Source organism: Pagrus pagrus (assembly GCF_965226575.1).
Source record: "Pagrus pagrus genome assembly, chromosome: 18".
NCBI classification, from domain to species: Eukaryota; Metazoa; Chordata; class Actinopteri; order Spariformes; family Sparidae; genus Pagrus; species Pagrus pagrus.
Window position 1 is genome coordinate 2,594,508 of NC_140202.1, and position 18,187 is coordinate 2,612,694.

At 39.7% G+C, this 18,187-nt stretch overlaps 1 protein-coding gene across 1 annotated transcript in view; it reads right to left on the reverse strand.

Annotated features, from left to right (window-relative positions):
- Positions 1-18,187, reverse strand: part of babam2 (BRISC and BRCA1 A complex member 2) — an 83,015-nt gene that overhangs the window by 56,192 nt on the left and 8,636 nt on the right. The window contains exon 5 of the mRNA XM_084381907.1: positions 2,466-2,660. Within this exon, the coding sequence (XP_084238033.1) occupies positions 2,466-2,660 (195 nt within the window). The remainder of the gene's footprint in view (positions 1-2,465; positions 2,661-18,187) is intronic.

Below are 18,187 nucleotides of genomic sequence, written 5' to 3' on the forward strand. Positions count from 1 at the left end.
TTTATTGCTGCCGTTTTTCTTCATCACATGGAACTTTTATTGTGTTCTGCATTGCTTGTATAGTACCAGCACTACTCATTTCTTCAATAGACTTACTGGGTTTTTATTATGTTTGTGATTTATGTATTTATATTTTATGTTTTCCATGTTGCCTTGCAGCAAAAATAATTTTCTTTTGTAAGACAAAAACATGAACAACTGAACTACAGACACAATTTGGTCAGTAATCAAGGAGCGTTGAGTTTTGATACCCAGCTCTAATCAGCACTGGAAAACACAGTTTTTGAGCAAAACAATTATATTGGTTAAAGGACTTTGCATCCACAGCAACGGATCATCTTCACCAGAGTAAGTGGCCGCTGCTCAAATACATTACAACATCAGTTTGCACCGACCTACTCACCCACAGCTAAGAACATTTTGCCTCTTATTATCCGTTTGGGAAAGCCATGACGATGTTTCAGGTATTTTGGGGGGGCATTTCATTAAGTGGAGACACTAGGTCCCGGGCGCCCATTAGCTCAGTTGGTGGAGCGGGCGTCCCATGTACAGAGGCTTTGAACTTGCTGCAGCGGCCCTGGGTTCTGGTCCAACCTGGGGCCCTTTGCTGTGTGTCTCCCCCCCACCCTCTCTCATCCTGTTTCCTGGAAGACACAAAGGTCCCAGGCCAGAATTGAACCGGAGACATCGTTTAAAGCATGTCCCATTTCTTATCGACTATCATCGATTTGTGTTCAAATACATATGATCGAAATAATAAAACCTCTGTATTTTGAAGCATGGTCTTCTTTCTTTAATCGATGCAATGTAGACAGTATGATGTTCTAAACCCACTAATTAATTCAAAATGTTCAACCAGGGTTTATGCAGGAATCCTGCCGTTAAATTTAATACCTTTTAAGACCCTTTGCATACATTTGAAGACCTCATCGCCACTTGAGCATCGGCTGCTGATAACAAATTTACAAACCATTAGAGAGTTAGAGTTCTAACTGGTTACGTCAGCGACACTCTTTAACTTACATTGACTATATATTAATTGTAAGATAGCATAACTAAACATAATTCAAATAGGCGGGGTGGGAACAAAGCACCATAGAATTAATGAGTGACTAACCCAATGCAAGGTTTAATAGAAAGAAACCATTAGAAACCAGTATTTGACGAGTAAACAAAACAACTGACAAAACTAAAAATGAAATATATTAAACTTTGGTGAGCTTCAGGAGGGTCATGTAATGTAGGAAGAAGTATTACAATCTTTTAGGGAAGTAAAAGTAGCAATACAACAATGTAAAAATACTCCTCAACAGGTGAAAGTCCTGCATTCAAAACCCTACTTAAGTAAAAGTACAGTATTATCAGCTAAGTGTCAAAAGTTCTGTAGAAAACTGGCCCTGTAACTGATATATCATTAGATAATTTATCATTAGATTATTAATATTGCATCAATTCTGTTGTAGATGTAATTACTTTATAGACTATTAGGTAGTTTCATCCAGTGGTTCCCAACCTATGGGTTGGGCCCCTCCAAAGGTTCACAAGATACATCCGAAGGGTGCTGAGATTATTAATGGAGTAGAAATTAAGAAAAAAGGTTCTGCTACACAAATTTGTATTATTTTCCAGAACTTTGGTCCAATTTTGACTTTTTGGGAAATATTTCAGTTTTACCTCTAGGAGCCTCAAATAACTATCTAAATTAAACCACATGAGGAGTTAAGAGGGGAAATGTCTGGGAACAACTCATGGTCACGCAATGATTAAATTTAGGCAAACTTTACCTTTTTGAAAAAATATACATATTGAAAACAAGCTATAAAATGTCATACCTTGGAAATGGCATTTAAGACTTTTTAATACTTTTTAAGACACCATATACACCCTGTCAGCATAGTGTAAAAATAACATTTGATTATGTACTGGTCATGACTGTCACTGTGTCCTTGAGAATTTGTTTTACACAGGCATACAGACACAGCTACCAACATGACGCCACAATGATATGTAAATCCTGTACCATGGGGCAGTATATTGTTAATGGTCAAAATGAATGTTTCAACCCAAAACCATATGACTGACTTGTCTGACACTAGCAGTTTTGTACAGTTAAACAGGAAGTCTAACTTGTCATTTCCTATGGAAATTTCCATTAAGCCATACATACAAAAATTTCATAAATGTGTATAAGAATGTGATTCTGGAAAGATGGCATTATTTGAATAAAGGCATACGAGTATAAGGTGAATTCAAACCTTGCTCAATACAACAAATTTCAACTTTTAAAAATCATGATCATCATCAAGTATTGATGTTCTCAACTAAATGCTAACCAAGCTGTAGGAATAATGTGAGGAGTGTTTGCAGGGTGAAATATTCATTTGAGGGATTTTGTAATACCATCACATGCTTCTTAGTTTTGTAAATGTATGACATCAGAAACAGGTCATTAAACAGTTGCCTACCCAGCTGTTCTTGCGTCCGGCATAAATCTCCATGTTGCGGCTGTAGTTGGGATCCTCCAGCAGGCTATCATACTCAAAGAGCAGCCGAGAGCTCTCTCGCAGACGCTGGTACTGGTAGTGGTGGTACTGCTGGATAAGCTCCTTCACCAGCTGGAGCAAACATTCTGGGTTCCCAGCATCCCACTGGACCAAGTGCTGAGTTAGACACCAGGGAAGAGGCATAAGGAGAGACATAAGACATGCCAATCATCTTTTTTGTTTCATGTTAACCACATGTTAGCATGTAAAATCAATAAACCATCATTGTTATTACAGAGAGCAAATGAACTGAGAGGATTAGCAGCTTTATTTGGCATGTACACAAAAAGAGATTTCAATATGGCATTAACAACAAATTGAATTCACTTGCATACATGTGGAGGGTCTGAGTGGATGAGAAATCTATTTGGCTAAAGTCAATTTTTACTTGTACATTGTCTTTAAAAATGTATCTGCCTTTATCAATTAAAAACAAAAACTCACGTTAATCGCCATATTTAATCTCATCAGCCTTTATCTGAAACTTGTGGCAAAAAATAGTTGTAGTGTCCCCCACATCCTTGAATGTCACACATCTAAACTCCTGTTTCCAGGATAACTGAAATATTCACTTGTGCTTTAGCTCATGAATGTCTTTACCCACTGCCATTTTCTCACGAGTGCCTGATCGGTAGTGTGCATGTGCAACTCAAAAAAAAGATGAGAAGAAAGTCAGATGGTTTACTACTACTACTACTACTACAACTTCCATCTTCAGCTCTGGAAAAAATGATTTGCTTAATTGTTGTTTACCACTTGCCCAATCAAGCAAGTGAGTTCCTTCATTTACAAGCCCCATGTGCCATTTTACTTTCCCAGGCAATCCTTGTTGATGACCCCTAATGTGGTTGTATGACAACTTCCAAAGTGCTGATCAATTTGAACAACCACTCAGAATGACACTTGAGACTACATTGGGAAAAGTGGAGAATGAATAAACAGAAGAAAATGTGCTATTGTAGCAGCAGGGATAGTTGGGAAGACCATGACAGAAAAAGATTGGGCTTGGAAGGAAGACAATGCCACAGACAGTAATAGCCTAACTTCCCATTACCAGATCAAAAGGAAAGGGGTGTGCTGAAGGATGTCCTGTTGCCAGAGAGAGATTTAGATTGATATGGAAAAGTACTGAGCCTGACCTCTTTTATCTGCAACTTATGTGACCTCTGTTGCCACATTGATTTATAGCTATAGATCGTTGATAACAGCGTAGTTTGTAGCATGCAGATAATCACACTCAAGTCAATTAAAGGTCTCATATTATGCTCATTTTCATGTTCATAATTTTATTTTGTGTGTCTACTAGAAGAGGTTTACGCGCTTTAATTTTTCTCATACTGTTCATCGCTGCAGAATCCCTTTTCATTCATTTCTCTGTCTGAATGCTCTGTTTAAGTGTCTCTTCAAGCCCCCGCCCCCTCCTGAAAAGACCCGTCTGCTTTCATTGGTCAGCTCTCACAGGCCAGAGCAGGTGCTGATACTGAGGTATTTATGTTTGAGCTTAGTGTTTGGTGTATCTTGCATGTCATCACAAACAGTACTCGATTGATGATTGAGGCCAGAAACCAACATGCAAATTCAAAGGACAAAACTACAATCATGTGCAACCACCTGTCACACAGGAGTAAGCAGGACCGACCAAATGTGACACTCTACGGCACTTGAAGATTTTCTCTCTTAAGGGAGACCTGTCCATTGATATGCGAGGAATAAAATGATTATAACAAATGCGAACAACACTGTGCAATAATAAATTGCAGGAAACATGTCAGGTATAATAAAGACAAATGGACGGTGAGAGGTTTATAATGGAGAAGCGCAGCATGCTCACCAAGAGCCAAGCAAAAGAAAGGCTTGATGAATTTACTTCACACACTTTCAAATGACTGTGCTTGATAATTTAAAGAGACGTATGCTGCCTAGAGAAAATGGCACTTGTCAGTTATAATTTTCACACAATCCCTATCTTTTAACATTGACAACACTTAAGACGCATCATTTTAAGACTGAATGTGCAACAGAGGAAACTTTTTTCCCCTTTTGATTTATTGTGAAAAGATGACAGTGAGGTAAAATCGGTGGCAAGTGGCTTCCAGTAGTTCTGGGACATGATGTAGGCCTCTGTGCAGCCCCTGAAAAGTGAAATTGATTAATTTCCCAACTCATTCTGAAAGTGAAATATGGCTGGCAGACTCATACTGTGAGTAGACAAAAAGACATGCAGCCTCCTGACATTACTACAGTTTAGCATTGTTTTCCACTAGCACTTAAGTTGATTAAATGCAGGTCAACCTATATGATAAGCAAACTGGAATACAGAGTCATTTTGGTGTGTACTGAGTGGGAGGAAGGATTAATATGTGTTGAAAATAGTGTAACCATTAATAGCTGTTACATTAAGGCGTCAAAAGCAGGATGTCTTTGACTTGCATTAGCTTGTCTCCCTGACTGTCTTTTTGTCTGTCTGCCTGTCTGTCAGTCTGGCAGCCCATATCAGCCCAATGGAGAAGGCTTCCATTGTTTTAGAGCTACATACACACCCCCTTGCCATGGGAGAAGGGGGGGCGATGGCAAGGCCAGGCTAAACAGAGACGGTGACCTCATCTTTCTTGATCCACCGGTGGTTACCAGCAATGCCGGGATTCCCGAAATGAGGGGGCGATGCAAACAAGGATGGGCATTGTCCAAAAGAGGCAGTCAGCGCTCCAGGGCAGGAGCGAGCTGAAACTGAGGAGAGACTGAGGAACTGCTGTGTCAGGCTTGTGACACAGAATATCAGTGAAACTCCAGTGAGGAGGAGGAGAGGCAAGGAGGAGGGATCAGAGGTGGGAAGGGGGGTGGAGAATAAAGCTCAAGTAGAGCTCAAGTAGGCCAAGGCCAATAAAAAAAGGCTTGATACACAGTTTTGGTTTCATTGGTAGGTGAAACTGTAAACAAAACTGAACTTCTATAATAACATAAGTGAAGTGAGGAGAACAGCAGTAGAATCGTATTACTCTTCAAATGATAAAGTTGTGATGCACATACCTGTGGCTGAGAAATCAGTTGACTGTTTGGAAAAAAACACAGGAACAAGAAATGTTCCTGTATGTTAGGACAGGAGCACAGGAAAAACACTCCCTCCATAATTACAGTTAACGTTTGCTCAGCACAGTAGTTAACCTCAACTGCTCCAGTGCTATTCACTGGCCAATGACAGTGGAGCTGGGCTTGTCCTGGGCAGCTCCCAGGTGAAGCAGGGTGTTGCTGGAAGAGAGCTAGGTTGACTTCTCCCAGTGTAAATAAAGATACTATGTGAATTTTTAGGAAGCCTCTGTCAATTACTTGGATTCTCTTTCATATCTATACATGCAGCTACATTCAGGAACCTTTCTGTCCTGTACCTTTTCACATATGCCATTGCAATGTTGGAATAGACTGGGCAAGGGACAGTCCAGCCGATGGCAGTAATGCCGACCGCCATAAAACTCTGAATGTACATGTACATTCAGGAAGACATCTGTTATCATTTTCAGGAACATGGCGGATGATGAGATTTTTGTACAAATGCCCTTGTAATGTATCTAATAAACAACAAGTATAAAGCATTTAAAGCATTTGTAAGGCAACCGTAAACCGTTGGAATTAATTAATTAATTACCCTGAAATGTTAATCAGTCTTTGAGGTTGGACATTGGTGATACAGATTTCCCTGAATATGGATCTCTGCTGCCTTGACTCCATGTAGGAAGAGTTCCGGAGCATTTCAGGGATAGACTGCATGAATTTAAGGGGCTTAAGAGTATCCACCTTATGTCTAGCCTCTATGTTCCCTTGCACAAATGATAGGCGCCTCTTCTGGCACATCTTGTATACACACACATACATATATACATATATACACATACATATAGGCATACAGTATATGCACATACATATATATACATACATATATACAAATATATACATACATACACCGATCAGGCATAACATTATGACCACCTGCCTAATATTGTGAAGGTTCCCCTTGTGCAGCCAAAACAGCTCTGACCTGTCAAGACATGGACTTAAAGGATAACTACCGTTTTTTACAACCTGGACCTTATTTCTGGCAAAATATATGGTCATTTACTCACCCAGATAACTTTGGTGTCATTCGGCGTCGTTCGGACGAAATTAGATCCAGTGTAGCGGCGATATATCCATATAATGGGAGAGACAGGGCAGCGACACACAGCCTCTATATAACGCATTATCTGCCACGAAACTTGTTCATTTCATCAATATTTTGTTATGAAATGCTAGCGCTATTAGCCTCTGAGTCCGGGCTCGTCTGTTGTCAACATCCGGGGTCTGTAGGCTGATCTACTACCTCTGACCTGGAAGATGTCGTCTCTGAGCTGCGCGCGCACCCGCGACAGCGCGGCTTGTTTACCTGTAGCTGCTACTGCTAGTTTGACCCCGGATGTTGATAACGGACGAGCCCGGACTCAGAGGCTAATAGCGCTAGCATTTCATAACAAAATATTGATGAAATGAACTAGTTTCGTGGCAGATAATGCGTTATATAGAGGCTGTGTGTCGCTGCCCCGTCTCTCCCATTATATGGATATATCGCCGCTACACTGGATCTAATTTCGTCCGAACGACGCCGAATGACACCAAAGTTATCTGAGTGAGTAAATGACCATATATTTTGCCAGAAATAAGGTCCAGGTTGTAAAAAACGGTAGTTATCCTTTAAGACCTCTGAGGGTGTCCTGTGGTGTCTGGCACCAGGGCGTTTTATAGTGGATCCTCTGGGTCCTGTATGTTGGGGGGTGGGGCCTCCTCGAGCTGTTCCTGAGCAGTGTTTGCGGTGTGTCAGGGCACATTGTCCTGCTGGGGGGCCACTGCCATCGGGTAGTGGCCCCCCATCGGGTGTTGTTGTGATGAGGGGGTGTACTTGGTCCATAACGCATGCACGCACACGCACGCACGCACGCACGCACGCACGCACGCACGCACGCACGCACGCACGCACGCACACACACACACACACACACACACACACACACACACACACACACACACACACACACACACACACACACACAGCACTTTAGGAAATGTCTGAATCTGTAGGATTTAATCTCTGGGATCCAGGCATTATTATAGTTTCATGCTAATCGATCTGATACAAATCCAAAGTGGTGGACTGACTGACGGCCAGACAAAACCAAATCAACACTGCCATCCCATGACGCTATCATGGCTAAAACCTCAGCTATGGCTAATAACAGTACACTGCACTGGTTAGTCTTGTATTGTACTGAATGTTCTGACTTTCAGTTAGGTAAGTGTAGTGCTTGAATGCTGAAGCAAAACATTGGTCGAAAACAGGGGGAGGGACGGTGAAAAGCAATGAGCCAAAAAGCAATGTCCATGTGTAGCAATATGTGTGTGTTTGTGTGTAGACATGTGAGTCTGTACAGACTCTTCCCTGAATTGATTTTATACGCTCTGCTGAAGGCTGTGTGTGCCAAAACAAATCTATGTGTTTTTTTCATGAATAGGATAAGCCCTGCGGAAAATGTACAGATTTGATACATGAAAAAACAAAAGATGTTATAGTCACAATCTAGGCTATTTCAGAGCTGAGATTTAACTTTTGATGATATAAAATCAAAGAAAAATGATCTACATGCCCTCTAGATTATTCTGAATGGAAGAAACATCTTTCTTTAGGCTTTATCCACATGGGGTCGGCATCATAGCCCTCAACAATACTGCCTGGTTCAATCTGGACCTTATAATCCAATTATTTTGTCACAACACACTGGCTAAACCGGTGTCAAATGATTAAACCTAAACTTGGCTTCTGATAAAACCTGTCATCGCCATTTAATAAACCACTGATACCTTCCTTATTTGAAAAGAGCACATATCTGTAAGGGAAGCCATTTATAATCGTATTACCTTAAAATATTAGGACTTGATTCAATATCAATGTTAAACACTGCATATTAAAAATATATTGGATTAACATTAGAATTTAGCATTCTGTGTTTTCATGTTTCAGTGTGTCCAAGCTCATGTTAAAATCACAGTCAAAATAGCACAGTTGGTAGACATAAATATTATAGAACATTATGCCTTTTAAAAGAAAATGCTTTTTCTTCCTGCTTATTGATTCATTTATATAAATTACACCTATTCACATGGAACAGACAGACTGGCAGTGTGGGTTTGAGAATAGAATGAAGAAAATATTTTGTTCTTTTAAGAAAAATAGCCATTTTAAAATGATGCAAAATAAGCGGAAAATTAGTCGACAAGGACTTGACAGTCTCAAAGAACTTTAACTAGAAATCATTAGTTATGGAAGAGACAAATGGTGTGTTCAGATTATCAGGTACAAAGCAACAGGCCACAAGTCATTTTCAGTGGAAGAAGGTGATATGAAGCTACACACTGATGCCCGACTCTTGTTGCCGCATAACAGGCAGGACATGTTACAAATCAAAGTACTGAACAAATTAAAAATTAAACTGGTAACGCTATAGGAAAAATCAATATCAACACAGTCTTTAAAATAAATCCTTCTGGGACACTGAATATCTCTGTAGCAAATTTCACTGGAGTCCATCCAATAGTTGTGAAGATATATTTCACATCATGGTACAAGAGGAAAAATCAGGAGATCACCAAATTCAGTGGAATTTAGCCTCTGTGGACCCAGAGTATCTGTATAAAATTTCATGCCAATCCATCTTACAGGTGCATAGATGTTTCAGTTTGAACCAATGTGGTGGAAAACCAAATGTGACTGACTGCCATCCAGAGACATGGCAGTAGCATGGCTGAAAACAATCTACCATGTAGCATTACATAAATAAAGAGAAAACTGCTTTGTCTAAACTTGTGATTTACTGTATAAAACTAATAGAAATTTCAACATGAGCCACAGAGCAGTGATTCCTTTAAGATACAATTTTAGCAAGTCTAATGTATTGTTAATATGTCGAGGTGAAGGGAAGAACTCAACAGAAACAGTGTTTTGCTTTAAGAACAAAATGTACACCTAAATTGGGCATCTTCACACTGAATAGACCCAAGTTGACAGAATTATGTCTTCCTGTGCCATCCGTCTGTACCATCTTCGATCCAATATTTATCTTAGGCCAATGAGAGAAGGACTGGCATCTGAAAATGCAAGATAATTATATAGGCCAAGAGCAGATATTTGTTTTTACGTCTTAAATGTGATTTTTATAGATGCTGGCAACCTGATCCAATAAATCGCTGCAGACTTGAAAGTGTGAGGCATTAAAAAACTCCCAAGTATTAAATTAATCTCTGTTAGTCTCTAATTCAAGTGTGGGCTCACACCCTGTTTCGCCCCCGGAGAGTGCCAAGTCTAAGATCATGCTAAATTGCTCTTGTCATGTGTTTAAGACACTTGGCATTCTCAGCCCAGTGTTTTTCTTTTTACTGTGATCTGTGCGGTTTGTGTCCAACACAGTGCAACTTGTTGACAGAAATAGCACTTTTCTGAGTACTTTTAATGAGATTCAGTAACTGTTTTAGCTCAGTACCAATCCACAGTGATGGCTGATACTATTGTCCCATCTTAGTCTTGGCACTTGCGTATCTTGTTTTCACCCATCTATCAGCTGGTGTTTAGGAACTGCCAAGCCCCTTTCCACTAGCCATCTCTGGTCACAAACAATAGCCTGCTTACTAAAAGCATTCCCAGACCTGATACTGAGCCCTGCCAATAATAAACTCTAATAAAAGCTGGAATGCATTATTCCCAAAAGCGGGAAGGAAGCAGGAGCAACAGTTGGTACACTATGCCCAGGTTGACATAAACTTGTTTTATGGGCCATCTGAGGTCCATTGTTAGAACAGTAACAGGGGACGAGCTGGAGCAGCAGATAGGAAGTGCTCACCAATGCGTGGCATTCAGGATTACCAGGGGGTAATGTGAAATTGGGAATGTTTCCTTTTCCTTGACTGGCGAGTGCTTAGTTTGGCTTTATACTCCATTTTCTTTATGGGAGTGTTCCTGATATCTAAATTACAAACAATGTCTCATTGTACGGGACCATAACTTCTCAGAGGAGTCTTATTTTTCTTAAAAATGAGAAAATAAACAATTCTTACTGCAAATATATACAACGACCGATAGCAGGACAAAATACTGGCCAATGAGTATGACTGACATGAAAGCATTAAAGGATAAAGCCAGTGATTTTCTATTATTTTCAACAAATCCAATGAAAAAGCCAAATCCAAATGTGTTTCTCTTTACTTTCCAACATCCCTAACCTAACTGTGGCACTCAGCCCACAGCCCATTCCTACTAGAAATGTAAATACTTAGAAACAGGTCACAATTACAGTATAGTTTAAATTTTTGAAAAGGCAAAATAATTTTAAGGTTGAACCACATGCATCGCAGCCTCGAAGCTTCTACTGTTACCATGGTAAATGATGTCCAAACCAGTATTTTTTATAAAAGGTGACATTGGGTCGGCTGCACCAAAAAAGAGGCAAACAAATTTAGCACTGTGATGTACACTGCCCGGCCAAAAGAAAGTCACCACCTGGATTTAACTAAGCAAATTTCTTAAACAACCATGTCGCAAGACATATTCTGTGGTTGTGGAAAAGATGTTACTCTGTTTCAGAAGGGTCAAATTATTGGCCTGCATCAAGTAAAGAAAACAACTAAGGAAATTGCTGAAACCACTAAAATTGGGTTAAGGATGGATGGATGGAACTGTCCAACGCATTATTAAAACCTGGAAGAATAGTGGTGAACCATCATCTTTGGGGAAGAAATGTGGTCGAAAAAAAATCTTGAATGATTGTGATCGGATATCATTTAAATGTTTGGTAAATTCAAATCGTAAAAAAATCAACAGTAGAACTCAGCTATGTTTAGTAATGAAAGTAAGGGCATTTCCACATGCATAATGCGGAGAGAACTCAAGGGATTAGGACTAAACAGCTGTGTAGCCTTAAGAAAACCACTTATCAGTGAGGCTAATTGGAAAAAAAGGCTTCAGTTTGCTACGGAGCATAAAGATCTGACTCTGGAGCAATGGAAAAAATGTCTTGTGGTCTTATGAGTCCAGATTTACCCTGTTCCAGAGTGATGGGATGTATCAGGATAAGAAGAGAGGCGGATGAAGTGATGCACCCATCATGTCTAGTGCCTACCGTACAAGCCTGTGGGGGGCAGTGTTATGATCTGGGGTTGCTTCAGTTGGTCAGGTCTAGGTTCAGCAATGTTATGTGCCCAAAGCTTACTATCTGAATAACTGAATGACCAGGTTTTTCCATCAATGGATTTATTCTTCCCTGATGGCACGGGCATATACCAAGATGACAATGCCACGATTCATCAGGCTCAAATTGTGAAAGAGTGGTTCAGGGAGCATGACACATCATTTTCACACATTGATTGGACACCACAGAGTCCAGACCTTAACCTCATTGAGAATCTTTGGGATATGCTGGAGAAGCCTTGCAGAAGCCAGCAGCCCACCTCTCCTATCATCAATACAAGATCTTGGCGAAAAATTAATGGACGGAAATTAATGTTGTGACATTGCATAAGCTTAGTCCAACGAAAAATTAGTGTGTGACCTTTGGTTTGGCCGGGCAGTGTATAAGTTGTCTAAAAACAAGCACACATAAAAACCTGCAAGGGGGCATTTCTGTTCCACGTGCACAAATGTGGTTTTACAAGCATGGGGGTGTGACGAGCACAAGCTCGACCCTCCATGGTCACAACAGCTCAATGCTTGCACACTTGTCAAGTGGACTTTTGAACTCTGGATGTAGGGACAGTGGCTGATGTCTCCACTCCAGTCCTTGTCTCTTAATAGACTCATAATTACAAGGATTAGGGTTTGAATATAAAGTATATAGGTAAATAATGACCATTGGGGACTATTTTCAGTGCCTTATTAGTACACATTTGTGGTTGTAAACCGTGATCTACTTTGGCCATATTCATGAGGAAACATGCCCAGTTCAACATTGAGACCCGTGGTTTTAATAGTTTCAGTACTTGTTAGTAGGATATATAAAAAAAACAAATATTTTGATGTGTTAAACCTAGCAGTTTCTACTGCTTTAAGCCAGTTTCTGCATTAAGCTTTGCAGTTTCTACATTCAAAATTTAACATGATACCCTATCAATACTGTTGAATTTTGTGCGATGCCTTGCAATAAATTAAAGGGGGGGATACCAGTAGTACACTGGTGAGTTTATCCCATTCAAAATCCCCTCTTTTACAGAGCAAGATTAACATTAGTTAGTTTAAATATGGGCTTTTCAGACAGTATATCTGTATTTGTTGTTGTTTCTGCCATGCAGAACTTTATTGAAAGGTTTGTCAAAAATGAAAAATTAAACTGCACATATTCAGTAAATATTACACACTAGAATGGCCTAATTCTCAAAGTGGATATGGATAAGGTTAAATTGAAGGGGAACCTTGGTCATTAAGACTACAAAAAGCAACATGTATCAACAGCAGAAGCTACTTCTTTCCATTAGTGAAAATGTTTTATTTTTTTCTCTTTTCATGATAAACCCACAACTTGCTCAGTTAATTGGCCCAAAGCAAAAGATCATGCTAATTAATGGCTGCCCAGGTTGGGGAAAAGAGCCAAACAATAAAAATTCCACACAATGCAATAAGGACCATTTTTGGAATTTCCAGTGGGACTAGACAGAGCCTGCCTATACCACACAGCATAATACTGCAGGAAAGATAAGTGGAAACATGTTGATGTTGTATCTAGAGAGGCCATCGAGGCTAACCCCAGGTCTTGGGCACATACAGTAGGCACACATACTGAGAAAGATGCAAAACAGTGGGGAACTCCTAGAATGTGCAGTGCCTGAACGCATCAATGGACAAGTCTAGACCAGACAAATGATACATTATGCACAAAGAAGGGGACAGAGAGGAGGGCAAATTGTAGTATTAGGTGAGCAAAAAGAGAGGCGCAATCAGAGATGACTGTTCTTATGTGCTGCATACTTATCCCTATCTCACGATAGAAGATAAAGAGCTGTTTATGTTCTTTGGCCAATGTTGATTACATATAAGTCTGTAGAAACGAAGTATCAAAGGCAATTACATACTGTAAAAGGTTATCTAGTAGGTAGTCTGTTCAATGACACCTACTGTTTACTGTTCATTCCTTGTATGTGCAAAAAATACAACAGGGCAGCTGATAACTGGGGGATAATGCAACTGAAATCTTTTGTTTCTCATTTTAAGAGTTTTACGATTTCTTATATTGTTTTACAGTTGCAATACCTTTTATTCCCTGAACAAATGTGTATGTGTACGGTAAGTGTCTACAACAAATCATGGAAGGTAGAGGATGGGAGACAATCGATGATTACAGAACAGTACATCACTCACAAAATGACCATAACACCAAAACAAATACACCATCATAACCACAAATACAGAGCTTACAGCTTTTAACATCAAAGTATTTCATGCAAATGTTTGTATAAAATGTTAAGTTGAAATTAAATTCCTTTCTGAGGTCAGTTACTGAATTAGGGAAGAAAAAAAGAACCATGTTATGCAAGAGTACATGTTTTACGTAAGCAATTTAGGTAGTACTGCTCTCCACCTTCCCTCCATTTCCTGCCTGTGTCTTTGTCATTTCCTCCTCTCTGGTTATTTTTCTCAGAAACTAATGAGTAGCCCTACACTGCTGTATTCCAATCACTGTGTTTGGTGAACACGTGTCTTTCCAAACTCCTCTGCATTGGGCTCATGCTCCTCCGCCCAGGCATAGTTGAACACAGCCTGAAATGTTGTTAGCCTGTTAAACTGACTGGAATAAGGTGTGTTGTCACTTGTAAACCACTGTTTAAACCATGGTGGAAACAGCCTGGAAATAGTTCTTGCGAAATTTTAGAAGTTTGGGTGAGAAATTGGTGATAAAACGTATTTATTTCCACAATAGTTTGGTTAAGTAATGCAATGTTTGATTATTTAGAGACTGGGATGGCAAAATAAGATTCCAACAAAGACATCTGCCTATGTCCAAGTCTCCTTCAATACCACATGCAATTACACATGTGAACATAAGCACACAAAAACTATAATGCTGTTTATGCAACATTTAGTTGCCAGTTTTAGTCTCCCCTCATTGATAGACTGGGTGGACTAAATATAAGAAACATCTCTCTGTATAATTTAATACAATTCAAAAGCATCTAAAGCCTCCCAACAGAACATTCATTTGAATGATGGCCTATGTAAAGAGATGCAACAAAAACTGAACATAATAATGTCATAAAGGTAGGTCATGTCCTAAATATTAAGAGTTAGATAAACTGGTATCTGTCAGAACCATGACCTTGTGTTCTTTTGTGCAACCAAATGAAAAAGGCAAACGATGAAGTCAAACAACACTTTGTACGAACTGGTTCATTTGGCATATCCCTGTCTTAATTGAAGGGCTGTTGTATTAGACTGCATTAGTTTCATAACCTAACACGCCAGATGTTTGTTACACAGAACCATCTGGAAAGGTGCAGAAACTGTTTGGACAAGGGCGTAATCAAAAAATACTTGGCAGGTGATGGGACAAACCATCTGTCTATCACCATCTATCACCGGCTAACTTCAACCAGCCAGATCAGCAGTTGAAGAGCACCATCACCAGCGGAGCCAGTTGGTACTGTAAATCAGACTCTTACCAAATCCAGTTGAGAGAAGAGCACAAATGTTTCTCATTGAGAAAGGCCTTCATCACTGTAATTTCTAATCTTTCAATAAAATAAACTCAACTTCTGACATAACTGATGCTATAGCAGCTACGGTAACTTCTTGAGGAGTCGCCATTTTTGTTTTCCATCCAACAGTCTTTTCTACTGCAGGTCGTCACACCTAAAAAATGCCTGTTGCTGCTTGCCAGTAGTTCCTTAAGGGATGCTGATTTGTTCAATGTCTGTGCGTTTGGCCACATCGCATTTGCGTGCTCTCACAAATCCGACTACTTCTCAAGGCAATTAGTTTTAGCTGTATACCTTATCAACTCGCAACCACGTAGCACACATACTGTATACACGATATCGTGCACTAAGGCTAGAGTAAGCCAGCATAGCAGTCCCTTTCAGTCACCCACCACATTGATTTGGGTTTACAATAGTTCTGTTCCCATGGTAAAACCAACATTACATGTTTTGTACCATTTAAAACTTTAACTACAGTCTCTACATGTTCAACACAATTAAGTCATCTCTGGTAAGCTGCCTTTTAACGACCAATTAGATCAATGAAATCTTGAGGTGAGGCTGTTATAAATGTGTCAGAGTGGTCAAGTGATGATTTAAGTTAAGGGGGCAATCATTGGTCAATCTCAGATTTATTTCCATGTGAAAAGGAACAATGGCTCCCACTCGGCCCAAAATAAACCCATTACCGACAGATGACGTTCCACAGCCCACAACCCAAAATTAGATTCATGAAGCTAGTATGAGACTTAACATGAATGACCAGATTAAAAAAAGCATTACAGTATGTGAATCAAAGCACTCTGAGGTGGAGAACTGCTCTGGTGGCCAATTAGCCACAGTCTGGATGCCATTTAGCCTACATTTGCACTTGACAATGAACCCTTGCACCCTAGCAACAATGAACCTCAATAAATTTGTGGCAGACTTCATACTCCATGGCTCATGGAACTGTTCTGCTATAAAAGGTTTATTTGTGGGTCATGAGGCCTCTCATCATCAGCAGTACTATTAAAGTCTCTTTCATTACTTGTGCATTGTGGTTTAAATGTTAAAAAGGACTTTTCTTAATAATCACTAAGGATTGAGGATTTCTTCACTATTGTTGCTGTAGTATTTCATGTTTGAGTGGCTACACCTTATAAAAAGATGGCATGCAGGCAGTGTTTGGAGCCACGATTTTTGGGAGAATGTTAAATACAAAATACAAAAAACAATACGGTGAGAACAGTACACCCAGTGAGTGCTACAGAGTAATATCAAAATGTTATGAGAATTGGTATTAGATGCATTATTTTAGACATTAAGTGGTATTGTTTTTTCATTTTTCAAGAAAGGATATCACCATATAGGTGAAAAACCAGGGTGACTACAGGGTTCTGGGATAATACACATTCCTGATTTCAACTGAAACTGAATGCTCATTTAGAAAGCTCTGACTCAAGCCCTGGTTCAGTGGAAGTCTAACTTGCCAAAAACTTTTATAAAAATAACAATTCCAATGTGCAGAGTTGACCTTGCAGGTATTGTACATGTTTTCTTTTTTCTTTTTTTTTTCTTTTGCAACAGCAATACATTTCTCTCTCTAAACAGAAACATGGATAACTAACTATTCAGGGTCTGGTGACAGCAGGGGAAAACACAAGGCTAAACAGAGAAGCTAATGATACCCTTGGTTGGCTGTAAACAAGAGCAATGCGTTGCTGAGACATCAAGAATTCAACCAGCCATTGACAGAGGACCTAAAATTAGCCTAATGTTTACCCCTGCTTCTGAAGGCCAGAGGTGAACTGCACTCCTCAAGGATTCTATCTGTCAAGATAAATTGAATTATCATTAGCACACAATATTTTTTCTTTTTTCAATAATCAGTAGAATCTTATAATTTTGTTAAACAAATAGGTCATATGTTTCTTTAGCCATCTGTTGTACAAGTAAACAAAAATGTTGTCCAGGTCCGTTTGTTTTAAGAGAATTCTTTCTAAATCCACACAGCCAGTGGTCAGCTGACAGTAAAAAAAAATCCCCAGGGGATATGGGGGAAATTTAAGGAATTGCTGGGAATTCAGTCTTTAAAAGAGTTTCAGGGGGTTGTACTTACTGAAAATGTACAGGATAAAGGAGGGAGTAGGAGAGGGGGGTCGCAGGCTGACAGACAGACGAAGGAGGATAATGAAAGCATGAACAGCAAAACACAGCAAGAATATAAGTGAGAAAAATAAACAAGCCATGGGCTGCCAAGCACTGGCTCAGCAGAGGTACTTCCCCTTATGTGCACAGCTGGATTTGTGAGACAGTGAGCAATACTCCCCTCTCTTCTCCCAGACTCTGACACAAGCAGGGGAATTTAGCTTCTCCATGCTAGGCTGCTTCAAAAATAGCACTGGATAACTGCATGGTAGCTTAACAACAACAAGGAAGTACTCCATACTAAATGTACTCCTATCAGGGCCGATAATGTCTCTAGTCAACACTGCACTGAGTCGATGACAGCCAACAAACATTCACTTCCTTTACAAAGTTGAACAAGGTAATTTATTTAATTAATTAAGATGAAACTAAGTAGAAATATTTTGTTTGAACAAAGAGAATGTTTGGCCTGATACAGGCAATATGCAAAAAGTCCAGTCCAGTCTTTCGAGAATCCATAATGATTCTGAACCTCATAATTTATGTTGATTACCCAATCGCTGTCCGACTGCATCTATGCATGTGCATAGGTCAGGGGCTAACACCCGAGTAATGGATAATCCTAACCCTAACCAAGCCCAGACCATTCACGCATGCATAGAACCGCCTGAGTTTCTGACAAGGAGAAGCATACAAAAACAAATGAGATTTCGTACCTAGTGTTTTGACATTACTTCTTGGCCTAATAACTGTTGTTCACAGTT